The 27,211-nt window shown below is 54.5% G+C and overlaps 1 protein-coding gene across 3 annotated transcripts in view; it reads right to left on the bottom strand.

Moving 5' to 3' along the window:
* The window catches only part of CDON (cell adhesion associated, oncogene regulated), a 39,911-nt gene that overhangs the window by 6,566 nt on the left and 6,134 nt on the right, over positions 1-27,211 (bottom strand). For all 3 annotated transcript variants that reach the window (XM_052697257.1, XM_052697258.1, XM_052697259.1), the window contains exons 2-16: positions 20,169-20,263; positions 18,481-18,753; positions 17,589-17,732; positions 17,195-17,338; positions 16,703-16,990; positions 15,675-15,944; positions 11,715-11,998; positions 9,944-10,118; positions 9,335-9,463; positions 8,046-8,252; positions 7,243-7,424; positions 6,258-6,363; positions 3,587-3,709; positions 2,496-2,720; positions 1,607-1,866 (exon numbers count right to left, since the gene is read on the bottom strand). In XM_052697257.1, coding sequence (XP_052553217.1) covers positions 1,607-1,866; positions 2,496-2,720; positions 3,587-3,709; positions 6,258-6,363; positions 7,243-7,424; positions 8,046-8,252; positions 9,335-9,463; positions 9,944-10,118; positions 11,715-11,998; positions 15,675-15,944; positions 16,703-16,990; positions 17,195-17,338; positions 17,589-17,732; positions 18,481-18,753; positions 20,169-20,235 — 2,877 coding nt within the window. In that variant the 5' untranslated portion in view covers positions 20,236-20,263. The remainder of the gene's footprint in view (positions 1-1,606; positions 1,867-2,495; positions 2,721-3,586; positions 3,710-6,257; positions 6,364-7,242; positions 7,425-8,045; positions 8,253-9,334; positions 9,464-9,943; positions 10,119-11,714; positions 11,999-15,674; positions 15,945-16,702; positions 16,991-17,194; positions 17,339-17,588; positions 17,733-18,480; positions 18,754-20,168; positions 20,264-27,211) is intronic.

Raw genomic sequence — 27,211 nt, 5'->3', positions numbered from 1 at the left:
ATGGGGTAATTCCTTCGCCAGCAATGACTCCGGGTGAGAGGGATTTGGTGCTGTTGGTTTTGGCTGCGGGGCCCATTACAAGCGAGCAGAATGCCCAGATTAACACATACCTCATTGTGAGGGGCAGCGGGCAGCGCGGGAGCGGGGTGGGCACAGCCCAGCGGGGTCTGTGGGACCGGCAGGGGGGGACCCCAACCGGAACCCAAGCAGAGCCGAGAGCTCACGCTCACGGTGAGGGTGGGTTCTGCTCAGCCAGATAGGGATCGCTGAGGAAATGCCTAATTAGTGTTGATTGCCATCCTGCCAGTCCCTCTCTTCCTCATTCAGCCCAATCAGTGGAACAATAAAGAGAGTCCTAATGAGAATGAGAACATCCTGTTCCTCTGCTCTGCTGTTCTGGGTGGGAAGGGTTGCCTTACTCAGCTCCGCAGACAGAGAGGGGAAAAACAGCACTAATCCAACACTCAGCTGCTCCAGTGAGACAACATGCCAGGGTTTGCTGCCCACATCTCAACACAGGGACACAGAGCAGAGCTGCGGCTGCACGTGCACCAGGTGCTGCCTCCAAGGAGCAGATGAGCAGCAACAGAACAGCGACACCCCCAGCACCTCCAGGCTTCCTAGGGGCTGGCTTTCAAGTGCCAAAAACCACTCCTTCCCCAGGGCTTGGGCGGCCGAGGCTCTCAGGAGTTCACCTGCTGGCAGGGTGCACAGAAATGTGGGTCCACAAACGGCCCAGCAGTGGCACAGCCAGGTGAGGACCCAGCATCTCTGCCCCTGAAACTGCAGTGATCCAAGTGGCAGCTACTGTGCAAGTGCTAATTTGTTGTTCAATAAAACGAAGCGCTTGTGTTCAATTACCAACACAAACAATAGCCCCCTTTCTGCCTCCCAAACCAGCATGCTGTTTCTCAGACTTTTGAACTTTTTCTTTCAGTTTTCCTGGGCAATGTTCACAGTTTTGAGTAAGTTTAGTAAGTTTGAATGCAAGCCATCTGTTTCCATAGACAATAATGAAATCATTATTCTCTCTTGGAAACGGGACACATTTCAGCAAATGAAGTACTTTTCCACAACATACAAAAGCTGGGTCGTGGATTTAAATTGGTTTTTAATTTTATTTTCAATTTAAAAAAAAAAAAGGGGGCAGTCTGTCTCAAAAGTCACAAATGAGGGACTAAAAAAAAGGCTCTCATTGCGTCACCGCGTTCCTGATGGATGGGCTACTTTATGGAAGCTCCCGCTTCGTCTGTGCTTTGCTATAATTAATAGCATCGCTTAGAGTCACAGATCTGAAGCAGGTGGGGGAAAACGGGCGATCCACAAAGCTGCAGAACAAGCAGCTCTAATGAAATCTATTTAACTCGAAGATTGAGAAATACCACGCGTAAAGCCAAGCGCAGCACAAAGTATTCTCGGAGCTGTTTGCTAGGAGGGCAGGGGCAGATTTCCCAGAGCAAGGGGAATTCTTGCTGCCATCCGATATTCAATCGAAAAGCAGGGTGCTCGTATCACAAACATCGGCCCAGCCGCCTCCTGCGGAGCCGCGCAGTGCAGCCGCCTGACACCGACGCACGAATCCCCCCCGCGCTGCGGCCCGGCTTACGTTCAGCAGGCGGTGGGCGCGCTCGCAGTCCAGGTGTGCGCCGGGCAGGGAGCCGCCGTGCAGCCCGACCGCTCGGCCCACGGCCACGTCCAGCCCCCCGCCCGCCTTGTGGTGGTGCGGGCAGCCGCTGCCAGCGCTGCTGCCGATGAAGCTGCCGTGGACGCTGCCGTTGACGCGGCTCGTGCCGGGCAGCGTCGTGTATTTGATCACCTGCCCGCTGATCTCCGCCCCTTGGTACAGATAGCCAGGAGGGTCGTACTCTGCAAGAGAGCCGGGCGTGAGGACCGCAGTTCTGCTCCGGGGAGCGCCGGACTGCCAAGGGGGGTAAACAGGAGAAACTCTTTTCTCTTTCAGCAGCTCCTGTAAATTAACTGAGTTTCTCGGTGCTCAGGATGCAGGCGTAGGAGTGGAGAACAGCCATCCCTGCAGGACAGACCGGGAGCGCCGTGCTGCCATCGGTCACACAGGGAGCTCCTGAGCGCAGCCTGCAGGGACCACAGACCCACTGCTGCCCAGAACTCGACAGCGCTCCTGGGCTGCAGCTGAAGGCACTCTCTTATTTTGCAAGAAGTTTGTGTGATTTCTAGTCAGGAGAATGAGGACATTTAAAAGCAACCACAGGCAAGGAAAAGAACAGGGGCGATTTCCGCCTTAGGAAAGGCCATTAGAGGACTTCTGTTAGCACAGAACCTCTGAGCAGGCAACGAGCACTGAGCTCCAATGTGCCAGCACTGTGCTCGATGCAAAGCACCGGGTTCTGCCCACTGACACCTCTCTGAAACACCAGGAACCGAACCCCGCTTCACTGTGGGCTGAGCAGGAGTTGGGGATCTGCCTTCTCAGCATGGGGCTGGACACTGCGACAAAAGGAAACCCCAAACCAACTCACTCTGCATGGCGTTCTGCTGGCGGTTCTTCCACAGACACATGGCGATGAAAACGATCAGGATGAGGACCATCACGCCCAGCACGCAGCCCACGATCAGGTACAGCATATCACTGCTCCGCACCGGGCCGGAGGACGGACCCCCGCTGCCCCCCGCCCGCTCGGGGGGGCTGGGTGGGGTGCTCAGCTCCTTCGCTGGGTATTCAGAAACTCCTGGCATGCGCTTCACTGCGAGCAATGGGAGACAGGGAAGGGCACGTTCACCAAAGGAGTTTTCTAAATGCATTTTTTCATTATGAAATGAAAATAATGACTGCTGGAGTTACAATCCTAATGCCTCGAGGAGGAACCTTCCAAGTATTAGAAACTATAAGGAGAAGGCCAGCTGCGATTGGGTAATAACTATTTGCCTTGGAAGACGGCTGCCATCCGGCTCGCTAACCCTCCCACCGAGGTCACTGGGAGCTGTAACACACAGCTCAATGCACACTGCAATGGCTCTGACTGCAGAGCACCCATCTGCCCGCTCCTGAGGTCAGGAGAAACCACAGCACACATCTCTACCCCCCTGCTGCACCAGACGACCAACCTGGATCTGATGTGAACCCTGCTGACCCCGTGCTCAAACCACACTGAAACACAAAGAGCTGAACAGGAATCACAGCAAACACAAGGCAGCCCAGAAATCACACCACGCTGATTCCCCACCTGCACAGACACCTTCAGGAGGTGCCCGGGTTGCAAAGGCAGGACCCCCATGCAGGAACACCAAACGAGCATCACCCTGCAAACCCCACACCCCGAGGCAGCAGTGCTGCACGGCAGATCGCCGAGCTTCGGGTGTGAGGAAGGCTGCGTTCCCTGCACGCAGAGCTGCACCCCACACTGCGCCAAAGGCACTGCTGTGCTGTGCTGTGCAGGCACGGGGTGAGAGCCGTCCTTGGGAGCGCAGCCCAGCAGCTTCACTAAAAACAATCCCCGCTATGGAAGACAAAACAATCCCTCGGAACATTCCAGAAAATTACAGTCTTTGTTACAGACAACTTTTGCACTGCAGCCCCCCCACGGCCCCGGGGCAGCAGAGCACCGCTCACCCTTCGTCTCGCAGATCATCACGTTGCTGTACTCGCTTTCACCACCTTCGTTATAGCACTGCATTTTTATGTCGTATGAGGTTTCTGGCTGCAGGTGGTTTATCAGGTGCCACTGCTTTGTGCCTGTGGAAGAACACACCAACCTCATTTCATTCACTGGGACTCAGAGCTGGGCACGGCCATGGTACAGCAGTGACGGCAGCGGCTGTGCCCAACCTGCAGCATCCCGGGGCTCCACGAGCGGCACGGTGGGGATGGCAGGGGATGGGACTCAGTGCTCTGAGAGCTCCTTCCTGGCCTCAGTGACTCTGTGATCCTATGTGGGACATGGGTGGCGGTGGGGATGGGGCGAGGGTTGGGCTGGACCTCACAAGTCCTTCCCAGCCGTAACAGTTCCACGCCACGCCACTGCTGGGCTGCATGGAACATACAGCGGTGGCTCTCCTGCTGGAGGACAAGGTTTTGTTATGGGCTGCAGACCTGTCTGAAAGCTTAAGGCTCACTGTGACCCAAAACGTATCCTGCCAAAGCCTTCTGATGTATAAGTGGTTTGTTTTAAGTACCTTGGTTTAAGGATTTCTGTTTAAGTTTTTCTGTTTGTTTTCCCACACAAATGGAAGTCCCTGAGCTCAGGACCCCAAGCCCAGCCTTTCAGCACCTTCACAGCATCGCGTTTACAGATGTGCACTGCGCACATCTTCAGCACAGAGCCGCTCCGCTCCGCCCTGCAGCGCTCCACAACATCCTACAAACTATTTCTCATGGAACAAAACTCCCTGCCACCATCCGGAGTGCTGCGCGGCACTCACAGCACGCGGGGCACAGGGAAGGGACGGCGCAGGTGAGCGGCAGAGCACCAGGACCCCCCCCCGCAGCACCATGCACAGGAAGGGCACAGCTGGGCTCCTCCAGCAGCACAGGCTGCACACAGCCCACGGCGCACAGCTCGGATGCGGCAGGAAGCAGCGCTGAGCACCGCTGCCCGCCCTGCAGGGCTGCATTCCAGCAGTGCTAATGGGACGCTCTGTCAGCCCTGGCTGCCCGCCAGCATTCCCTGGGACACCTCCTGCAGCACGGAGCGCTTCCACATAAATCACTCCCCGCTTTTACTTTCGTGGGCCTGTGACAAATTTTAATAAACAGCAACTCCTTTTTTTTCTTTTTTCTTTTTTCTTTTTTTTTTTTCCCCCTTCAGGGAGTTTAATTAACTGTTTGAGTGCTCCTAATCCCTCCTGGAAAATACCACCTTGAACTGTTTCCACTGTTTCTAAGGAGCTGTCACAGCACCTCCTGATTTACGCATTGCCAGCAGGAGGACGGGATGCAGGCAGGTCCGGTGCTGCCCTGCAGGCTGCAGCCCTTCTCCCACAGCCCCCCTCACATTCCTACTGCTAATCGCTGCACCAGGTTTTAGGTTTCCGCTCCAAACCATTAGGAGACTGCAATCAGCTCGGGCACTTTAACTGTCCTCTTCGTGCACCATTAGCGAGAGAAAACACTCAAACAACTGACATCAGACTGCATTTACATCTTAATTCCAGCCTCCACGGAGACCCGCAGGACTGGGCTGCTCTCCCTTCACTTCTTTGCTTAAAGCTGCTGGAAGACAGCGAGCAGCGATTGCAGATGGGACCTTCTGCTAAGCAAGCCCTGCTCTGGCCTGCAGCGCTCCCGAGATGGGAGCAGAGCTCTGGGTGCCTCAACAAGACTGAACAGGGAGCAGAGGAGTGCCGGCAGAGCTCAGCACTGCCCCGTGCTGCCTGCAGCACCGCCTGTAGCAGGGAGGGATGCGGAGACAGCAGAGGGAAAACAGGGCAGGATGAGCGACGTGTGGCACAAACATCACCAAGCTTCCCCATGCGTGGCAGCTGCGCTCTAACCGAAAACTGCTCTCTGTCCTCTGCCCCCCAAGAAGCTGTTCTGGGGGCAGAGCAGCTCTGGCACAAGGTCTGGCTAAGATATGTTGGCAGATGAAGCTGCAGACTGCATGGGCTTCTGTAAGGCAGAAATGGTGGATCTCTAATAGCTTTATGGAGTGCAAAGGTTCGTGTCGCACAGCACGGCTCGGTGCGGTGTTGTCCAGCTGAGGGGAACACTCAAAATAAGGCTCGTTCCCCTTGTAACCAAAATAAATGAGGGGAGAAAATAATTACCACCATTGGGGCGGAATGAGATCACTCCGTTTACTCAGCCCGAGCAATAAGGACATTAAGTAAAATGTTTTTAAAAGGCTTTTCCACTTCTGGACTAATATAGACATTATCTAATAACTTCTTCCAGGAAAACGGTGATCTAATGTGCGCTGAGAAAACAGAGCTGATTAAAAGGCAGAACGAAGCACTGCTGTACCTGCAGCCACAGCACAGCTCCAGGCAGAGCTGCCCATCACAAACCAGAGCAGGGCAGCCCTGCGCACAGAGGTGCAACAGCACAGCCTCACAACCACTGTTTAGTTCTCGAGTTTCAGTGTGAGCGAGGGCTCAGAAGGAAGCAACAAGTCCATGTGTGGGCAGAACAGGCAGTTATGGGGCTGATAGCTGCTTCTGTGAAATATATGGTAAAGGCTCTGCTTGGGAAAAGCAGTTTAGATTTCACATAAACACAGCCAACACGGCTACGCGGCGTCCCTCCCCACCTCGCCGCGCTGCCCTGCATGCACACAGCGCAGTACCTTCCACAACATCCCTCTTGTAGTCGCTGTCGTTGTCGCTGTCCGTGGGCCGGTAATAGATGTAAAACCCTTGGATGGGGGTGTTGTTGTTGCTCGATGTGATGTACTAGAAGAGAATGCAGCATCGCATCAGACAAGAAAAGACTTGATGGACTCAGCCATTAAGGCTGGAAAGGAGCACTGAGATCCCCATCCCACCCCTCACCCCGCTGACAGCGGCCCACCACCCATCACCATCTCCCAGCACCCGAGCTGCGATGGCACCTTCCCCTCCCACACCATTTTCCAGACATTCAAGTGGGGTTTGACCATTAACAGCCTGAAAATCTGAGCACATATTGGAAGGGAGAAGTTAAAACCACTCTTAGCTCAGCCAGAATTCAGGTCGCTCCAATCCAGCTCAGAATGTTTGAATATAACTTTAAGTTATGTGGCCTCCCGAGGAACGAGGGGTTATTTCAAGTTTATTATCCTTAACATCTCTTAAGACTAAGCTAGCAGAGCAAACTAACACAGGGAACTCCACACGTTAAATCCTCCAAAGTATACCAGGGGGTTAGATTTCAAAACAAGAGCAAAGAATTTCTGTGGGTTTCAGTAAGGACTTTAAAGCACTTGTTTACAGAAGACAAGGTACCAGGGGAAAGGCAAACGTTTCTCTAACATGAATCCTCTGCTAGAAGCAACGCAAGACGACGGGCTCCTAAAAGCAGCACAGCAGCAGTGCCAGACCAGCCCAGGGGGAGGGAATGGGTACAGGCTGAAGAGGTGATGGCTGGAGGTGACGATCTCAGCGCCTCCTCCACCCATCTTATGATGATTCTAAAGACCACAGATGGTAAGCAGCAGGAGCAGCAGCAGACAAGGCCAGCTGATGGCCCTGTGCAGGCAGAGCTCTGCTCACTGCCCGCTGCGATGCCCACGCAGCTCCCACGGGGTGCGCCAGGCAGAGCAGTGCGAGCAGAGCAGAGCCGCCTGCACTCACCGTCCACTTCAACATGATCTGGGTGTCACTGATGGCTTCAGTGTAAGCAATGTGGGGCCCGGCGATGGGGCGGCTGGAGAAGCGGTGGGTGAAGCCTGCGACCTGGTAGGGGCGGGACGCGGCGCTGCGGGGGCTCTCCCCGTAGTTGTTCACAGCGATCACACGGAACTTATACATCTCTCCTTAAAAGGGAAAAAGGGGAAGAAAGTTGTAGCAAAACAAGCACCAGAAATGGGATTCAAGGAGAGACTAAACAGATTAGGAAGCAGTTTTTGCACAACATCCAATTAGGAAAAAAAACCTCAGAACTCATTGCCACAGACCGATGCGGCCACCAGAAACATAAACAGCTTATAGGAGCGAGGAGGGAAATTCACTCCAGAGAAACGCAGAGCCATCACACAGAGATGGACTCCATCAGCTCAGGAATCCCTCAACCACAAAGCAGCGGCACTGAGAAGAGCCTTCAGAGGAAATCACTGCTCATTCCCTCTGCTCCTTCCCTGAGCTTTTAGGGCTGGAAGAAAACAAAGCGATACGTACAACTCCTTAATGCATTTTCTCCTCTCTTTTTTTTTGTTTTTTTTAGGCATTCCGAGTGTTTACCAGAAGGACAATTAAGTTAAACATAGCAATAATACACAATCCCCCTCTTTGCATGAAGAAGCATTAAATTACGGTGCGAGTGTTTCTCTTTCCCATTTGGACAGCCAGACATCAACTTGAATTCACGTAACAGATCCCATCCCAACGCACCGCCCTGCAGCAGCACCATCCGAAGGCGGAGGAGCAGCCTGCAGTACCTGGCTCCAAACTGCGGACCTCCACGGACAGCTTGGAAGGAGAGATGCTGTCGGCTGCGATCAGCCAGTCGCCGCTCCGGCCCACCCGCCTGTACTCCACCTTGAAGGCTGTGATGGGAGAGCCCCCGTTTGCTCTGGGGATCCAGGTGACGTAGACGGAGGATTCGGACGCGGTGGAGATGGTGGGGCGGTCGGGAGCCTCTGGAACTGAAGGGTGGAATTCGGTTACGACCAGCACAGCTGGAACTTCATCTTCTGGAGCAACCGATTAAACGAGTCAGTGATGAAATCAGACTTTGTGTGTTAACACAGAGGATCCCAAACCCTCCCGTATCAATGAGCCCCTTGCTCTTCTGGAAAGGACGCTTGAGGAGAGGGACGGAGGAACAGAATCCCCCCCTCGGTGAGGTGGCATCCAAATGGATGTGGCAGTGCTACGTCTCACCTCCAGCCACCTCCAACGCAAACGGGAACACGCACTGACTGAATGGGGAAACCCTCCATCATCTTTTCAAACTGCACCAGGCCCCAGTGAGACTTGAACCCACCCACACTAACGAGCACTGCACTGCCCAAACCATCACTTGGAAGAAATGAGAGCAAAGAGCAAAGGAAGCATGCGGCAAACGATGTACTTACGGAGCTCACTGGAAGTTACAGACAGCATTGGGACAGAGAGAACAGGAAGAGCTGCGTTAGTGAATCTGCAACAGCTGTTGTGAGCACTGAGAGCTGCACGGCACTGCTAACCCCCCCCATGGACACAGCCTGGAGCAGCCACAGCAGCAGAGCTGGCACACAGCAGGGCACACAGTGCCCTCGGCTCCTCTGATGTGAAAAGGGACTGATATTCAGCAGGAATGTGGGTGGTGAGGGATGGAAGTCTTATCATTTCTGAGAGCCAAGCACGCAGGTGACAGCGCCCTTTGAAATGCTACCTGCCTGCTGGGTTAGGATGTGCATCTGTTACACTCCCAGCTCCAACACCTCTCCCCACAGAAGCTGTACAGAACACACTGCTCTGCGCTGCCCTGAGCCACGCAGGAGCTGCACTGCCCACAGCACAGCCAGCATTGCTACAGGGAGTGCAGCACAGGAGCAGAAAACCCAGCAGTGTGAGGGTGCTGCTTTGGCCTCACCCAGAGAAGTTCCATGGGAAACTCACGTCCAGGAGGCTCCAAGAACAAACAGGAATTAAGGAGGCAATCCGAGCAGCCGGAGCAGCAAAAAGCACACGAGTCAACGTGGGTTTGTGCCAAACAGGGAGTGACAAACAGCCACAGACCCACCTCCGCTGTGCCGAGATGCATCGGGGAGCACCACTCCAAAACTGTTGGTCCCTTCGTGGACAACGGGGTGCTTTGGGACGCCCGCCGGCGGGGACGGAGCCTGCGTGTTTTTTGAGGATGACGTTCTTTCTGAGGAACACAAGACAGACAGCCCATCACAGCGGGGGTTGGATAAGAAGTTCAGTAACAAAACCAGTGATGCTGGGCTGTGTCCATACGGATTGTGAATTGTGGGAGAACAGAACATTTTTACCTAAATCTTGTACGTAAATCTGAAAAATATCAGATTGTTTGTATGCTCCAGCATACAGCCAGCAGCCTGCAGCTAAAAGAAAGGTATCCACAGAGCTGGTAACGCTCAGCAATGTTTGCTGCCCAGCTGTTTACCTATTGGAGGCTGCTCTGCAGCAGCTGCATTGGGGAGCATTTCATGCACAGCCCAGCAGACAACATGGAAACGTGTCCTCTCAAAGCCAAGGACACGGGAAAGACGGCTGTGCTGCACTGCACGGCTGTGCAGGGAGCGGGGGCCGTGGTGTCCCAGATGTGGGTGCAGTGGGGTGGGGGATCTCAGTGGTCTTTCCAGCCTGAATGACCGTGATTCTGTACCTTTGCTGGTGCGGAATGTCAGCATGGCAGGCTGGCCTTCGCCGGCAGCGCTCCTGGCCACCATCAGCACTTCGTAGAGGCTGGAGGGCTCCAACTCGCTGAGCCGCAGCTCGTTCTCGCTGCCCGGGACGCGCACGGTGTGCCACCCGCCCGCTGTGCTCACAGCGTCATCCAGCTGTGCGGGACAGAGACAGAGCTCAGCACCGGCCAACAGATCCCAGTGCAGTGCTCGAATCCACGGCCGCCCAGCACACAGACGCCCGGAGGCCTCTCCAACCTGCCAGGACCCCTAACCTTCTCTGTCTCACCACGGTACGTTTGCGGGGTGCTGCCATCTCCAAACGCTTTGCCCTCAAACCAGCACCTCTGCGGCTGCCTGCGCAGCGCTCCTTTGCCCAACCTCCCTTGCCATCCCACCCCACAAATGCACTCACTTTTGAAAAACCAACCATTTTCTCCCACACCTAAAACGCCAAGAGCCCAACTGACTTCAATACATCACTCAGCCGTGAGCTGACGTGTGTTGTTCCCGGCCGAACCCAACACCCTAACGAGAAGGATGTGCTCCCTGACCCATCCCAGCTTTTCCTGCACTTAAGCACTTTTAAATATCTATTAAAGGCTGAAATGGGCAACAAAAGTACGTCTCAGTCCTCGTGGAGACTGGAAAAAAAACATCAGGGAGACCAAAGATTTGCTTTTTTCTAAGGAGGAAAGAATCCCACCCAACGCTTTAGCAGTGAGTTCAGCAGCTCTGCTGAAGCAGATTGAGGGCAGACCCTTAACGCTCGACCTCTGCAGAAAAACATTACCCCAAATCCCGAAGGAAAAGACAGAGTCTACCAAAAATAAACTACCAAACAATATAAGACTTTAATATAACATGGAGGGCAGATCTAAACGCCACGGATTATCAAGGGTTATGCCAGAGGTCTCTGTTCCAGCACTCCCCTCTGAAGAGATCTCTCTTCCAGTGCTGTTATTGCACACTCCGTTTCTTTTCCCCCAAAGAGGGAAATAAATAAAATCATTTATGACACAAAGAGAGCACCACCCTGAAAAAACACAGTAACTCCCTGCTGAGAAACGCACCAGTGAGCACATTTCATGCGGAGAGGGCTGTTAGGAGGGGAGGGAGAGCACCGAGGGGTCAATCGGAGCCGTCAGCGCCCACGTGAGCATCACCTCCTTTGGGTGAGGAACTGTCTCAACAGACTTTGGCATCGGGTTTTCAGGAACTAACAGGTCAGACACCAAAGCGTTCCCTCCAGGCTAAGACAAGATCAGGATGTGGAGGATTAAAAAGCTTACGAAGAATAACCCAACAGCTTTGCCACAAAGGAGACTGTTTGCTTGCAAGAACGGCATTGCTGGGCTCTCGTTTCCCTCAGAACAGCTCACTGCAGGCACGCTGTTTTCAAGGACATGAGAGGTACCTGCTTAAGGAGTCCCAGCTCACCTCCACATCTGATGAATTCAGTCTGGAATGGGCTGCAGCGTGCTGCTCCTTCCCTTTGATAGGTCAGGCTAATGCTCAGCTTTCCTTCTGATCTCAGTGTAGCCACAGCAAACCCCATCAAGCCGGCTCACCTGAACGCACCTTTAGCACCCAGATGCTGAGTGCCCTGGAGCCCAACTCCCCACGGCCATAAAGATACCGTAACAAACTAAACCGGGGATCAGTCCCACACAGATCCAGATGAGCAGCGCGCCGCCTGGCGCAGCCATCCGGGAGCAGAGCGCCGCAGAGCCGCGCAGGAGGGGCCGTTACCTTGCGGTACTTCACAAAGTAGGCATTGATGGGCAGGCCGCCGTCCCGCCCCGACCGCCACAGCAAGGTGTAGACATCCGGGCTGAGCGTCTGCGGGGGGCTGAGGATGATGGGCGCCTCGGGGGGGGAGATGCTGCCCCACGGTTTGTCTGTTGCAGCCGTGTCCAAAGGCAGCTTTGGTGGAGCTGAGCTGGGAAACACTGCTTCCACACCGGAATCTCTGCGGCTTTCATCACTCTGGGCAGTCTCTGTGAGAGCCATTTCTTCTGCTTTTGGGCCGACTCCTACAGGGAATGCAAAGCAAGGAGCCTGGTTACATCTCCGGGTGACACACGCTCGTCCCACATGGAGGGCATGCTGCTGGAGCTGCGGATGCAGCCAAGGGCCTTCAGTGCTCCCTTCTGACTCAAACCATGCTCCGACCTGCTGGTGCCCAACGAAGGCAGAGCAAAGCACAGCCAAGGGGTCCCCATGCAGACCCGCTGCACTCAGCCCTGCTTTCCCCTCTTCACTTTCCCCTTGGCCAAAGACCAAACAGCCAGCAGGCACCATCCGTGGGCACAGCCCGGCTGCCACCTCCAGACAGCGAGCAGCAGCACTGTATATTAACAGCAAAGACATACAGCCCCACTTGTGACACAAACGGAGTAATTTTACATTAATTAGAGTTGTACAAGGATCGTTTCATGCCCCGGACTGGCGTGTGCACAAGAGGACATTCTCCTACCTCCATTTCTGAGGTTTTCATGGTAATTTCAATCAGCTTTGAAAGCTGCACAACTCGACTACATATCTGAAAACGTGTGCTGAGAACAACCTCACCTTACAGAGTGACCCAGTGCACAACGCAGTGCTGGTGCGCCCCAAGAGCCCGGCCCTGCAGCCCATTGCCTGGTGGAAATACAACGCATCGGAGTGAGGGACAAAAAAGTGCTGTTTGTGTGCGGGGCTCCGCAGGGCTGGACGGGAAAGGGGCGGCAGGTTGGACGTCTGACACTGAGCAGGACAAGAAAACGTCAGCGCGGTGAGAAGGATGGCTGGGAGCAGCACTGCAGCCCAGATGTGCCGGGCTGCGTCCCGCCCGCAGAGCCGGGGAGGTTTATGTTACGTGCGGGGTCTGGAAGGGGAAGGGAATGAAGGGAACTTGGTTTACAAAACAAACAAATTCCTCGGTAACGCACAGCCCAGGCAGCGCTGGGCCGGCTGACTCGGATTCCTCCAAACCTCCATTAAAATACCAGCAGCAAGTGTGGCTGCTATTTTTGGCCACTTTTTAAAAAGCTGGGAAGGGAAGGAAAGCTCTCCTTTCAAAATGAAGACACTCCGCAAGCATTTGTTCCTTCCTATTTGTTTGGGAGGGCGTCACAGCTCGGAGGCAGAAGGGCTCGGCCCAAGGAAAGGAACCCGAAGGCGGGCACGGCTGAGAGCCACCGCAGCCCCGGAGGGAAAGGGTCTGTGCTGCTGTCAGTGCGGCGGGAGAAAGTGATGCATTGCCACACGGGATATTGGAAACAAATGCTGTCGCGGCTCTGGGAGCCGGAGGGACGGCGCGCTGTGATGGACGCGGGTCTGTGGGTGGCACACATGGGTTGGTGCCTGCTGGCCTGCGGAGCGCTGCGGTTACGGCTGGTGACAGCAGACCTGCAGTCATCGCTGTGTTTATTGCTCCGGGAGGGGACTCATCACCCACTGGCAAGTCAGTTGTGTTTTGCTTTCAGAAAAACAATCCCGGGTAACAGTTTCCATGAGGCAACTCCAAGCCCAGCTCCGGCTGCTCAGCTCCTGCTGTGGCTGCCCATGCTCACCCACGCACAGCCTGCTGGCTGCGCTGCCCCGAGCGCCTGCTCCTCCTTCTCTGCCCGCAGCCCTGCCAGTGTGACCCCCGTGGGTCAGACCGAGAGCTGAAGTGCCCCAAACCCACCTCCAGCAGCAGCCAGAAGCAGTGCCTGGGAAGCTTTATGCCTGTTCATCTCCACGCTGAGCGCTCCGCCCCTCTTTGCACTGAGGCACCAGCAGTTCCTGACCTGCTGGCATCCCCTCTGTTTGCACGGCAGCAGAGCAACCTTTGTGCTTTGCCATCAGTGCAAACAGATCGCATTCCCCGGCGCTTCTCCCCTTCCCAAAGAACCTAAGGGTTCTCTGACAGCTCTGCCTGTGCAAAGGCTGGGAAACCTCTGCAGGGTGCGTTGTGCCAGCTGTCCACCTCCCACAGATCTGCTCCTTCTCATGCTTTACACCAACCTGCCCACCCCTCACACCTCCTGCAGCACGTTTTCCTCCTTCAATTCCATTGGACAGAAGCTGTTCTGTAGCTATGGGAAGATTCTGCCATGCAACCACCGCAAGAGTCTAAAAGAGACTTGAAGTGCTACAGACACAGGACCCCAAGGCTATCATTTTACATTGCGGTGGTTTCTCACTATGGTGGTGGCTTGAGCTGCCGTGTCAGCTTTGAAGCCCATGCAATGAACCAGGTCATGGAACAGATCCAGCAGAAAGGAAAAAATAAATACATTTTTCAGCCAAACGCTCTCACTGCGTGCTGGAGCGCAGAAGAACCGCTGGGGCAGAGCTGAGGTTCATCCCACCCCAATGCAGTGCGCTGAAATCACAGCCTGCAGCACCCGATGAGACCTGGCACAAACTGCTGCCACTCATCTGACGGGCTGAGCGTGGTTCTGACACGGATGGGGGCTGCTCGGAAACCCCAACAGCTCCCAGAAAGTACTTAAGGACTTTTATATGCAAACCAAATGCCGTAACCACGCCGCACCACAATCAGCAGCGAGTACAGCGTATTAGAAACCGATAAAAGTGAATAAACAAAACATTAAACTTGAACTCGCAGCCATAAAACTCTGAGGCAAAGCAGTTGGGTTTCTGTTTGATACAGACTGAACTCTGGGATGACATTGAGCTTTGCTTCCATTCAGCAACGTCCAACAAAAACTCACAAATGAACCACTTGATGGGATCACATTCGTTCCATTTTTTTCCCCTCCCCTTCCTCCAAGAGAACCTTTCAGCATCTTTGCAAATTGTCCAAATGAGTCAATTCGTATAATGAAGCTCGAAATCCATGAGAGTCCTAAATCCCACTGGCACTCAGCTAAACAAAACGAAGCCGTGTCACATTCAGGTTGGAAATGAGGAACTATCCCTCCTCCAAAGAGCAGCACTGCACTGCACAGCCGCCCGGGGAGGGGGGCGGTCACCATCCTTGTGCGTCCCAGAGCCGTGGGGATGTGGCACTGAGGGATGTGGGCAGTGGGCACAGGGGGTGGGGTTGGAAATCTCAGCCTCCACGATTCTGTGACTCTAGAGCTGATGGAAGCACACAAACCACTCCGCCTCCCCTGTGCATTAAGGCCATAACTGCCACACGTGCAGAACCACCCGGCTCAGCCCCCCAGGGCAGAAAGCAAAGCCTCTCCATCTGAGACGGTGCCTTGCACCACGCCTGCAGGACGTGAGCATCACCTCCAGAACTGAAAATCGTTCTGCTAACTTAAGGGTATGAAAAAGGCTTAATTACTCAGCAGCCCACACTGTTCAGAATACCAGTTCATCCAGTACCCTGATTCCATTTCAGCATAAACTGTGCCGAATTTAACCACAAACTGGTTTAATTGCAGCTGGCAATCTGCAGTTTCAAATGTGGAGCAACCACAACACCTCAGAAACACCTGCAGCTCTTACCATGCACCTGACAGCACTTATCTGCACCGTGAGCTGCAGACGGTGGCCAGAAGCAGCAGAGACAAAAATCAGCGAGGAGAAAACACAGCAGAACGAAGCTTCAAGTCCCCATCCCGATGCGCTCCAGGCAGCCATGCGGTACCGAGGGCACAGCCAGCAGTGGGTTGGACTGGGCACCCAGGAGCTCTCTTTCAACCTCAGTGATTCCACAGTGCTTAAAGACGCTTAATTTGCTTTCCCGGAGGCCTGCAGTGCTCCTACCTGCCTGCACGTGAAGCCTCCCGGCCGACTGCGCAAAGCCAACGCCGTTATCCGCGATGCACTGGTACACACCGGAGTCCTGCACGGTGACACCACGGATCTGCAGGCTGCTCCCCTGCAGGAAATGCCGCGGGGAAGCACGGAGGGGTGCAGCGTTGTGCAGCCAGGTGAGGGCTGGAGCGGGGCTCCCGTGGGCAGCGCACCGCAAAGACACCGTTGTGCCGACGGCCACCGTCTCATCTTGCAGTCCTTTGGAAATCGAGACAGGTTCTGAAAAGAGAAATAGTTCTGTGTGGAGCACTGCACGCATCTGAGCCTAAATCCTGAAAAATAATTCTGGAAATGTGAAATGTTAAACCTATCCCATACAAAGGCTCAGAAGGGATTGCGCAGTGCTGGTTCTGCGCACCACGGGGCTGCTGTTCCCCATGACTTGCTTAATTTAATGGTCCTTTCCTTCTACTCCAACCAATCATGTTTGCAGTAATACTGTTAATAAAACATTTGTGCTTTCAAAATAATTCTTTGGCAACGTCCTCGTAACAAAAGGTGCACGTTATGTCAGCAGCCCATTTTCCAAGTTCCTTTGAGGTACGCACTGAAAACCAAATAAAAACAGCAACGGAGACCAAAACCTCAGAGGGGAAAATGACTGCAAAGGAAAGGAGAGATGGGGAACCGCACGTGGACACAGAGGTGGCCAAAGGAATTCCTTTTGCTTTTGCCCTCATCCAAACACAGCACCTCCCCCTGTCAGCTCTCTGTTCTCGTGCAGCCCCCAAACAGCACCAGCTCTGCAGTGTCATCAGCTGCACACGCACCCACATTTAGCACTGCAGAATGAGCACAGCAGCGTGCCGTGGTTTGTCGTCTTAGGTTGTTGAACTGCTTCTGGCTGCAGAGCGTTTGAAAAGAGACCGAAGTGAATTTTAACCGGGGAGAGACGAGATAAAGACGCGCCTGTTTTAATATCCAACTTGTCATCAGACGCCAGAAACAGAGGCCGTGAGAGGGGCTTCATTTCTTACCGAGCACGGTGAGCGAGTAGTTGACGTACGTCACCTCCCCCAGCCCGTTCCCCACCACGCACGAGTAGTTCCCGGAGTCCTCGGGCTGCAGCCCCTCCGTCACCAGGTGGGAGTGCTGCAGGGCCCACCTGCCCCCGCGCAGCGCGTCCCGGCCGTCCCTCTGCCATCGCACGGCGGACGCAGGCAGCCCTGCAGCCACGCACTCCAAGGTCAGCGGGCTGCGCTGCGGCACGGCCAGCGCCTGCGGCTGCCGGGGGTGCAGAATGCGGGGCTGTGCGGCAGAGGAACCTGGAAGGAAGGAGAGCAGGATCGGCTCCGGGGCCTCTTGGCTGCACGCTGCCATTGCACCCATGGCCCCAAAGCCTTGCACTGCTTTTAACACAGGTCCAGCCACCCGGCAGCGGTCACAAGCCCTGCGCACGGCAGCCAGCGCCTGGCCGAGCTGCGCCCATGCCCTCCAGGTGTGTTTGTTCTGTGGAGCTGAGCACTCACGTGTGACCACGAGCTTCCTCCCGGTGGGTTCTATTCTGAGGTCGTGAGTGACGGGGTTGTAAGCAGCACACCTGTAGGAGCCCCTGTCCTCCATGGACACATTGAGGATCTGCAGGTTTCCCGACGGGAGAATTAGGTACTTATCTGAACAAGTGGGGAAGAAGAAAGTTGACTTAACTTCATCTCAAATAAAGACATTTCTATTTTCTAACAACCTGTCATACAAGCCAGCCCACTCTACATTTAGAATCACAAAAAATCACTCTGCTACGAACAGGACATCAATTTACAAAGGGTTTGATGAAGCAGGGAGCCCAGAACGGCGTGTGTGCACCTGCAGCATCAGAGTCCCTTCCACAAAGCCCCACGGCCGCCGCTGGGCGCTGCTCCTCACCTGCGGGCTGCAGCCACTTCCCTCGTGCTCGGAAGCGGATCTGAGCTCTGGGGTTGCTCTGCGGCACGGCGCAGCTGATGAGCGCCGTTCCTCCTTCCTCTGCCACAACAACGGGTGCTGGCGATGGGGCGAAGTGAGCCAAACCTGGAGGGAATTATGGGAGGTGATGAGCAGCCGAGGGTGGGAAAGGGAAGAGAGGGCCTGGTGTTCATCGTGGGCTCCGATGGCAGCACGGCGTGCAGCTGAAGTCAACGCTTGGAGCTTTCCCATAAGAAACATTACAGTGCTTTTCTGCGGTTATAACTGATCAATGCTGAACACGGTGGCATCCTCCACTCATTGCTGTGAGCAAAGCAGTGAGCAGAAGGCCTCAGCAGCCCCTTCAGGTGTGCTGCAAAAATCTCAAAAGGAAGGCAGAAGTGTGAATTCTGCTCCTCTGCGTCCTTCGTGCTCACAGCACCTCCCAGCTGCTCTGCTTTCCTACAGCAGCCACCCCACAGCTCTCCTGAGAGGGTCTTGCTATGGGTCACTACTCTACCAAAACACTTCTCGCACTCAGAAGAAGTTTTCCTCCCGGAGGGATTTTGGACATGCTCCATAGATGAGATACCCTTACACAAAATCACTCAAACCCTGCCTGACAAAGGCTTGATTCAGACAGCACTGCGATCCCAAGCAGACACACAGGAACACCCCACACCCACAGCCAGCACCACATCATGGGAAACACAGCGCGTCCTCCAGCACCATTCAACGCACACCTCCAAGGACTGAGACCCACAGTGGGTCCCAGCGCCCGATTCCCCCGCAGCAGAAGGAAAACAAACCACACAGACGCACTGAGGTCTCTGCCATTCGCGCGGAGTGAGGAATACAAACCAAACCGACTTACTGCCCACGGACACCACCGCAGCCCTGCTCAGAACTGCGCCCGCGCTGCTGCTGGCCACGCACTGATAGCGGCCCGCCGTCGCCGTGCTCAGGGAGGCGATGCTCAGAGACCCGTGCTGGATTTGCACCCCTGGCAGCCCGCTGCCCAGCGGCTCTCCATCCAGCAGCCAGGAGATGCCAGCTGTCGGGGGCTCAGCGGAGCAGCGCAGCACCACGGGGCCACCGGGCTTCTGGACGGCAGAGACGGGCTCAGAAGTAAAGCGGGGAGTCAAGTCTGAAAGGAAGCAAAGGGCCCTGCGTCAGTGAGCAGCGCCTGTTAATGCATCCACACGAGCAGCCGCGATGCCATTCAGAGGAACGGATGCGAACGGAATATGGCCATGTTGGGGTCTGCTCTGCATCCACAACGGCCGGGATGCAGCCCTTAAAGGGGCTCAGATGGGACTGCAGGGGCTGGGAGCAGAACGATGCACTGAGCTCAGCGAGGCTGCGTGGGCAGCGAAGGACCTGGGAGCACCAAGTGCACGACTTCATTGGGATGAGCGATGAATTGGGCAGCCCTTATCTTCAGCAAGGCGAGCAGGCAGGGAAAGCTGCTCGTAAATAAAAGGCTGAGCTCCAGAAAACTTGGTGAGGAAAGTCCATTGATTTGCCAGAAGAAAATTCCTGCTTGTTGGAGGAATTTTTTTCCTGTTCTGGCCAACAAAACATTGGGAATTATTTCCATTTGTTTTCTGTGGGATTCTTTGCTGAAGATTTTGTACAAACTAAGTGAGAAAAAGGCACTTAACACCAACAGGTCCTGTTTGGTTAGAAATGGGGGGGGGGATATTTGCACATGGGAAGGGAAGCAAGGGAAAATGATTCTGAGTTTGTAAATAAGCTGAAAAGGCCCAGGCAGGACAGACTGAGAGCAGGGAAAATGAAATCCAGGTTGGATGCAGCTTTCTCATAGGTGGGGCTCTCAGCTCACTTTGCCTCTCAAATCAGCCCATCCGGCCGCTTACAGAGATGAGTTGCAGATGAGAAACTGCACATTTTTAACAGAACCATAAACCCAACTATCTGCATAAACATAAAACACAACTGGAAATTAAAGCGTGGCTTCACTTAAAAAAAAAACAACAAAACACAACTACATGCAATCCATAAAAACGGTATCCAAGCAGTTCTCAGGACTGCAGATGTACGATTTTAGCCTTTAATTACAAAGCTGCTTTTCCTGATAGCGGGGTTTGGAGCTCAGGGCCAGCAGTGATGGCTGCACTGCCCCGTCCTGCAGCGCCCGCACCGCGCTCACAGCGGGCAGCGCCGGCCCCGCAGATGGAACTCATCTCCCATGACGGCTTGAAAAACAAAATTTATCCCATTTGCTTATAACGACTGCCTATGAAGTGCTAAAAGTAGTAAAAGCTTCTTTTTTGTGCGGTTACATTAAGACAAGCTGACTACACAGAGCAGATGTGTCAATTAAAACCATCCCTCTGCTTTTTTCTACACGCCAGAGCCGTTCCAACCACCGCCTCGCATCGACGTTCGCAGCTCAGAGATCCCACTCCCCTTTCCCTTCGCAAGCTGCAAACCCCTCCCAACCCCATGGGAATCCAGATGAGAACCCACAGTCCCAGCTCATCCACAGAGACCCCAGAGAGCAAAGCTTGGGGCTCAGCCTCACCAACAGGTCCTTACCTGAGCTGCTGGCGGCGATGAGCGCGGCGGCGAGCAGTGCATGCAGGCAGGCAGGGGCCGAATGCATAGCGCCCGGACAGCAGGCACCACCACGGCTGCAAAGCAAACACACAGATGTCTACGGGGAGGTTCAGGAGTTCTTCTTTCAGCTCCCCTACAACAAAGTGTTTGGGGATGAAAAAAAAACACGGCGCAACCAGGAAATGGCCCAAACTCTCCGCAATATAGAAACCATCTGCAAAAATGAGTTACAAGTTGAGCTTAACTATGTTTCCAAGTCCAATTCTTAATATAAGATTTTTCCACAGCTGGGATACGCGGCACACGCACCGAGCCGCGCCGCCTTGATGAATGAGACTACTTGCCAACCAGAGGAACTGAAGTCCAAAATAAACAGCTTATCTATCGCAGATAATATTGTTTGCAAACAATAATCGTTTGGCCATCCATCAGCAGCTCCACTTGTTTAACAAGGCACGAGGATCCACGTCCCACAGCAGCAGCTCACAGCCCTGCAGCCCATCAGGGCAGCATCACCAGCAGACCCCGGTGCGCTCGGGTTGGAGCAGTCCTCCGGATCCCCGCGCTGCCTGCATTGCTCAGCCACAGCCCCACGTTCTGGGACGGCCCAGCACGGTGACCCCCAGCAGCCGTGCCAGCACAGTGCTGCCCTGAGGGCGAGGACTGCAGACCTCCCTTCCCATGCAGCACAGATCTCCAACGCAGCGCTGTCATGGAATGCTCTTCTCCCAAACAGCCCCAAGCCCCACAGCTGCCACTCACTGCGTTCTGTGCCGCCCTCCACCCTCCGATGATGAATAAGATCTGGGCCCATTTAGCACAGTTACCTCATTTATCAGTCTGCCCGCAGCTCTCCATACAGCCTCGCTGCTGATAACACCCAGCACCACGGGACAAGTCTCATCTGTCACATCTGTGCACAAACCCCTCACCCACACAGCGGCCCACAGAAGCGCATCTGGGCAGCGCTCCGCTCCCAAGGACCACATCCAGAGATCCACAGCACAACCATCCCACGGTTTATTTAAAATCACAGCATTTCATCATCGGTGTCACCGAGAAGTGCCTGCGCAAAACACGCGTCGGGAAGAGGCTCCAATCATAATAAAAATATCACTCCAGATTTTATAGAACTATTTACTTCCAAACGCTTCTGCCTGCGATTCCGCCTCAAGTTTACAGTGACAGCTTTAGGAGGGGGAGAGGAATCCCGAGGAGCTGCGCTGCCGTTTCGGGGCGGCTTCACCCGGGGCCTCCCAGGTCCTGGCAGAGCGCAGCACGGCCGCTCCGCTGAGCACAGAGTAAACATGCAGAGAACTTGTTAACATCAAACGCTGCTCTGAAGAGGCTGGGGGGCAATGTTGCTTTTTGCCAAATCTTCCCCTGACTATTTATTTATGAAAAGCAATGAAACGTATATTCTAGGTCAACTTTAACCCCGGCACATGGAGCTACTGGGTTATTCTGCAGCTGTCTTTTCAAACAAGGCCAGCTCATTATCTTTAACTAAACTTTATCTTTGGTGATCTACTTTATCCGGGCTCTGATTTCCCTCTGTTTATCTTTCTCTTCACATGTTCCTGGCTGCCAGTGTCAACAGCTACTCCTCTCTGACCCAGCAGTCTGGCTGGCGGAGCAGAGACGTCAAACAGCGCACAGAGCACTGGGGACACTGCACCCCAACTGGAGGGAGGAACGAAGCAGCAACTTTACCTGGGCTGGCACCCAGCAGCACCGCCCGGCAGCCAGCAGGGACCTCTCCTCACATTGCTCCTGAGAGCGCTGCAGACTCTGCTCATGCACACAGATGGACCCCACGAGTGCTACACAACCCAAAGGAGATTTGCTTCTCTTCCACGCTTTGCCCCACATCACCGCAGAACTCCCCGCGATGGAGAGAAGAACAGAGAGCACAGCTCACTACTGTGGAGGTCTTAGGACACTCAGTGGATAAAGTCTGCCTCAAGCATTACATGCTGATACATATCCAAGTGTTGAATTGCCCAAGGGATGGGAAAAACGGAATGTTTCTGCTCTGCCATCATTTCAGTACCACACAGCTCCCACACTCTGACCACTGCACACGACAGCAAAGCACTGCCAAGGGCCAGCAAGGTGCTCACGGGGCAGAGCAAGGAGTGCTTTGCTTGGATGCCACTCCAGTTACGTATCTCAGCCTGCAGGATGAGAGCACACAGGAGCATCCACGGCTTCACTCCCTGCCCCTCACCTGAGTTCATCCATCCCCACCACTGCAGCATCAGATGCTCCACACTGTTCTGAAGGAAGAGGTGTCACGGATGAGTCTATCTATAATAGAATACATTTACAATCCTTGTGGAACTCCAATACTGATAGGAATCACAGCAATTTTAATGGAGTAGAACAGAAGTGGCCACAGTTCCATGGGCAGAGGGAAGCCTTTCCACTCCCAGTGCCAACGTCTCCAGACCTCAACTCACACACAACAGAAAGCCACACTGTGGCTTATTTCCCCCTTCCACTGAAACCTCTTTATCTAAAGTCATTTTCCAATTGTTTTCCTCCAAAACTTGACCTCTTTGCTGCTCTGATATATTCTAGTCAATGGGAACAAGGAAGATAAAGGACCTGTGCTAGGAGATGGAGGAGTCCCAACCACTCCAACGGACGCCTGCCTGCAGAAAGCACCCTGCACACACAGAGCCATAAATAAACACACACCTGATACCTTCTGGGAGATCATTAGGAAGATGGAGTACTCTGAAGGACAGCGTAATTCTAGCTGTGTGCCTCATTTGTCACTGATCCCTCATAATTGGTCCCCAGCAGCCCCAGGGACAGCACGCACCCATCAGTCACAGCCCTGTGCTGCTCACTGCTGTCAGCAGCATCCCGCAGAGCAGGACTGGGCTCTGTGCACCTGCTGGAGCTGCGGCCAGCCCCGCTACCTGCGGGCAGTGGGAGCAGATGGCCTTTAAGGGTCCCTTCCAATTCAAACCGTTCTACGACCCTCCGTCCTTTGGGTCACTGCCGGGACTGCCCCGCTCCCACACCTGAACACAAACCCCGCTCTGCCTGTTGCTGCTGTAACGCCTGGTGCCGTTGGGCTGCACTCCCTGCAGAGCAGCTGCTGCATTCCCACCCAGAGCTCCCTCCCAGCATCTGACCTTCAGTGCAGGTCCGGCACACCCGGAGCCACAGGAGGACGGGGTCCCAGCATGGAGCCCTGCGAGCACCAACGCAGCACAGCGCCGGGGAGGAGGAGGAGGAGGAGGAAGGAAACGGCAGGCCGAGGAACAGAGGGAGGTATTCAGGTTCCCCACTCCACCTCCAGGAGCTGACAGCCCTGCGAGCAGCCCAAGGAAAAAGTGACGTCTGCCTGCCGCAGCGCTGCCCAGGGCTGCACAGACCTGGAGGTGTCACCTCTCCATCCCACCGCCCCTCCGAGAGCAATCCGGACAGCCTGCAGAGGCACTGAGCACACTCTGCCTTATTTGTTTTCCTGGCAACTCTGCAATCCAATCAATTTTTAACTCGCTTTCCCAGATCCGCGCTGTACCAACAACTGCAGAGCTTCAAAGCAGTGAAACTGGGGGCAAATGAAACCCCCGGAATGAAGCGAGGCACCGCGCCTCCAGCGTGAGCAAGCTGAGTCGGGTCATTAAATCTCACACCAAGACACCTTAAAAAAAATGTGGTATTGAAGCCTGTGGCATTCCAAGAGAAAGCAATCAGACATTCCTGCAGCCCCGGCTCCTCAGTGATCTGCAAAGCCTTTGATCACTCACTGTCTTCATGCTGTCCTCCTGGGGTCCTGCAAAATGAGTGTAACAGCTGGCACAGAGACTTCATCAGCTTTGTGCGGGGCTCTGTGGCACGGCGTGGAGAGCAGACGGCTGTCACTGCACACACAGCACACACACAGCACACACACAGCACACACACTGCACACACACTGCACACACACTGCACACACACACACACACACTGCACACACTGCACACACACACTGCACACACACTGCACACACACTGCACACACACATGCACACACACTGCACACACATTGCACACACACTGCACACACACACACACACACTGCACACACACTGCACACACTGCACACACACTGCACACACACACACTGCACACACATTGCACACACACTGCACACACACTGCACACACACTGTGCCCACACTGCACACACACTGCACACACATTGCACACACACTGCACACACCGCTCTGCACACAGGGCTGAGGGCACCCAGAAGGATCCCAAGCTGCCCCAGCGCCATTTTTATGAATGCTTAATGATCTCTCAATCATTAGCATCAGCCTTTAAAAAGCAAATGCAGCACCTACAGTGTTCATTACCCTCCCCCTCCCCCCTTTTCAGGGTCTCAATCGAGGCAGTCAAGCATGCAAACTGATCCTGTCGCCAGCAAAAGCATTTCCTTTCACTGTGGTCAGCCAAAAGCAGGGGAAGAAAATGGAAGTGACTTGGAGTTATGGCACCAAAAAGGCCAGACAAGCAAGGAAATAATCAACTCCACATGAGCCACTTCTAGCCCATCACAATGCAAAGGGCCCACGACTAACCCCAGGAAAGGTCAGCGGGACTATGGGGGTCAGAAGCTGAAAAAGGCAATAGTGAGCAGCTGCCAGCTGCAATAAGAATCAATGTGTTCCTAATTACGCTCTCCAAGAGGAGACCCCAACACCGAGGAGCCGTGCTGCAGTCACAGCTCGTGTCAAAAAAAAGAAGTGCTCCCATTTTACTCTCTCCACCCCGAGCACTGAAACTGCAGTTTCTGCGTTACTAAATTGCAGGAAGCCGAGCGATGGAGATAAGCAATCAGGCATTTACATAAGGGTTGGGGTTTTGTTCAAACACCATCACCAGGAATTACAGCATCGCCAAAGACGGGGCTGCAAGAGTCACAGTAATAAAGTTCTGCACTCCAAAGGTGCTTCTGTGAATGCTGAGCCCTGAGCAACCAGCCCAGCACTCCCTGCATCCCAAAGCACACTTCAGCCCAAGAGGGAAAACCACACCGGGATTCGCTGGGGAAAAGGATCAGAGAATGCGCTCAGGGCAGCAGCAGAAACCGAAGGGCAGCGCAGAGCTCGGCGCCCAGCTGAGCTGTGCCACAGCAGAGCTGCTCGTCGGGACGCCCTGCAGCCTCCATCCTTTCTAAGCCACACAGGGATGCGCTTCTGCCTCCGGGCGGACGGAGCGCTGAGGATGAGGGAGGCAGGGATGTGGGCAGCGCAGGGCAGGGGCTGCATCCCGCAGTGCCCTGTGCAACATCAGCCCCTCCAGGCAGCGTTTGGTGCCACGGGACAGAAGTGACAGGAGAAGGCATTAAGGGCTGGGAACAAAACCCACATCGGCCCCAGAGCCGGCGTGCAGATGGAGCAGCGCCGCCAGATTCCTCTGAGCTGCTCTCAGGCCTGGGAAGCCTCACGGCTGGTATCAGCTGTTGGACACGGATCAAAGTTTAGCTTTCCATTAATCCTTTGAGTAATAAGTGAAGCTGATAGCGAATTTTTTCGAGAAGACAGTTAAGATTACTCAGATACTTAATTTGCACTCCAATATTTCAAAAACACCTTGACTTTAAAACCTCAGTCTTGGCGTACATATGGTCTTGATAGAAGCACGCACGCTTTGGCATCGGCTGCAGAAATGGATTTGTGAGCGGAGTGAAGAAAAGTTAACGGTTTGTGTGCTGCGCTGCTCTCGCAGAGCTCAGCCCTGCTGGCACAGAGGCGCCCGCTGGGACCGCCGGGATGCGACGCGAGGCGCTGGGCTTCAGCAGGAACCTCAAAGCAAAGGGCTGACAGCCCCCCGCTGCCACGCTAATGAAGTGGGTATGGATTTGAGCTTCTGGCCTCGGGGGGAAGAAAAGGAATGGAGCATTAGCCTAATGTACAGCTCTGCTCGGCTGCAATTATCCCTAAATGCCTAACTAGGGGCTTTTAGACCCCGAGGGACCCAGAGGCACCATTAGTGGAACAGTCCCAAACGGCCCTCGCCCCTTCCCGCTCCCATCCCCATTCCTGCAGCTCACTGCTGTGCTCTCCCCGGCTGCTGGCAGTGCTCCCCATTCTTCCAGCACCACCGATTGGATCTTCTGATTTCCAGCCAAGTGACCTCATTGAGCACAGCATTTCACAACCGCTTCAGCCCAGCACCTTCCTCCAGGGCACGGCGCATCCCCCACCTGCAGCACCCACCACACGGGCAGAGAGGGGAGCACAGCACTGAGCGGGAGGAGACAAACAACCATAGAGGGAACGCTGCACCCCAATGCCATGAAGCCTCAGGCCAACATGCAGAGCACCTTCCCAGTATCTTTAAACTGCAAGAACGTGATAAGTTTGGGAAAATGTAGTAAACACAACTCCAAGTGAGGCACAGCCCTCCCCAGTGAGCAAGGGGACTCACAGGGCTGGCTGTTCTTGATGAGCATCTCTGATAGCTCCTTGCTTGTTAGCTCTCCAGTTGCTATAACCAGGGCCAAGCACAACTTTAAAAAGGACAAGAACTGCAGGGCTGCCCTGTCCTACAAGCCAAGCCGTACAGGTTCTCCGACAAGGGAGCTCACGTCCAAACACACTGCATGCAGCACACACTGCAGGGCCTGCCCAGCTGGGGAGCAGAAAAGTTCCCAAGAAGAGCCCCTGCAGACAGCAGGCTCATTTCTGAGGTGGCTGCAATGAGCGCTGACACCTCGTCCCTCGGCAGCAACAGCCCCGAAGAACAGCAAGCAGCTCTCCGTGCCCCCACGTCCAACTCAGTCTGTTGGAACTTGCAGGATCCATGCTATCCATGATCCCTTAAAGGGAAGCACGACTATTAAATCCACACCTGCAGCCAGAATTTATAGCAACCCCATCGACTGCTGTCTGACATCATCGGCAATTAGGAGCCTGTGAACTCATGGCTGCAGGATATGGGAGGTGCGGGGAGCGTTACTGCAGGCTCTCACTCACCCTTCAGAATTCACTGCTGGTGGAGAGTGAATAAAAAC

This window comes from Tympanuchus pallidicinctus, unplaced genomic scaffold (genome assembly GCF_026119805.1).
Source record: "Tympanuchus pallidicinctus isolate F22 unplaced genomic scaffold, pur_lepc_1.0 scaffold30, whole genome shotgun sequence".
NCBI classification, from domain to species: Eukaryota; Metazoa; Chordata; class Aves; order Galliformes; family Phasianidae; genus Tympanuchus; species Tympanuchus pallidicinctus.
Note: the sequence above shows the minus strand (reverse complement) of the source record. Positions and strands in the feature narration are given on the sequence as shown.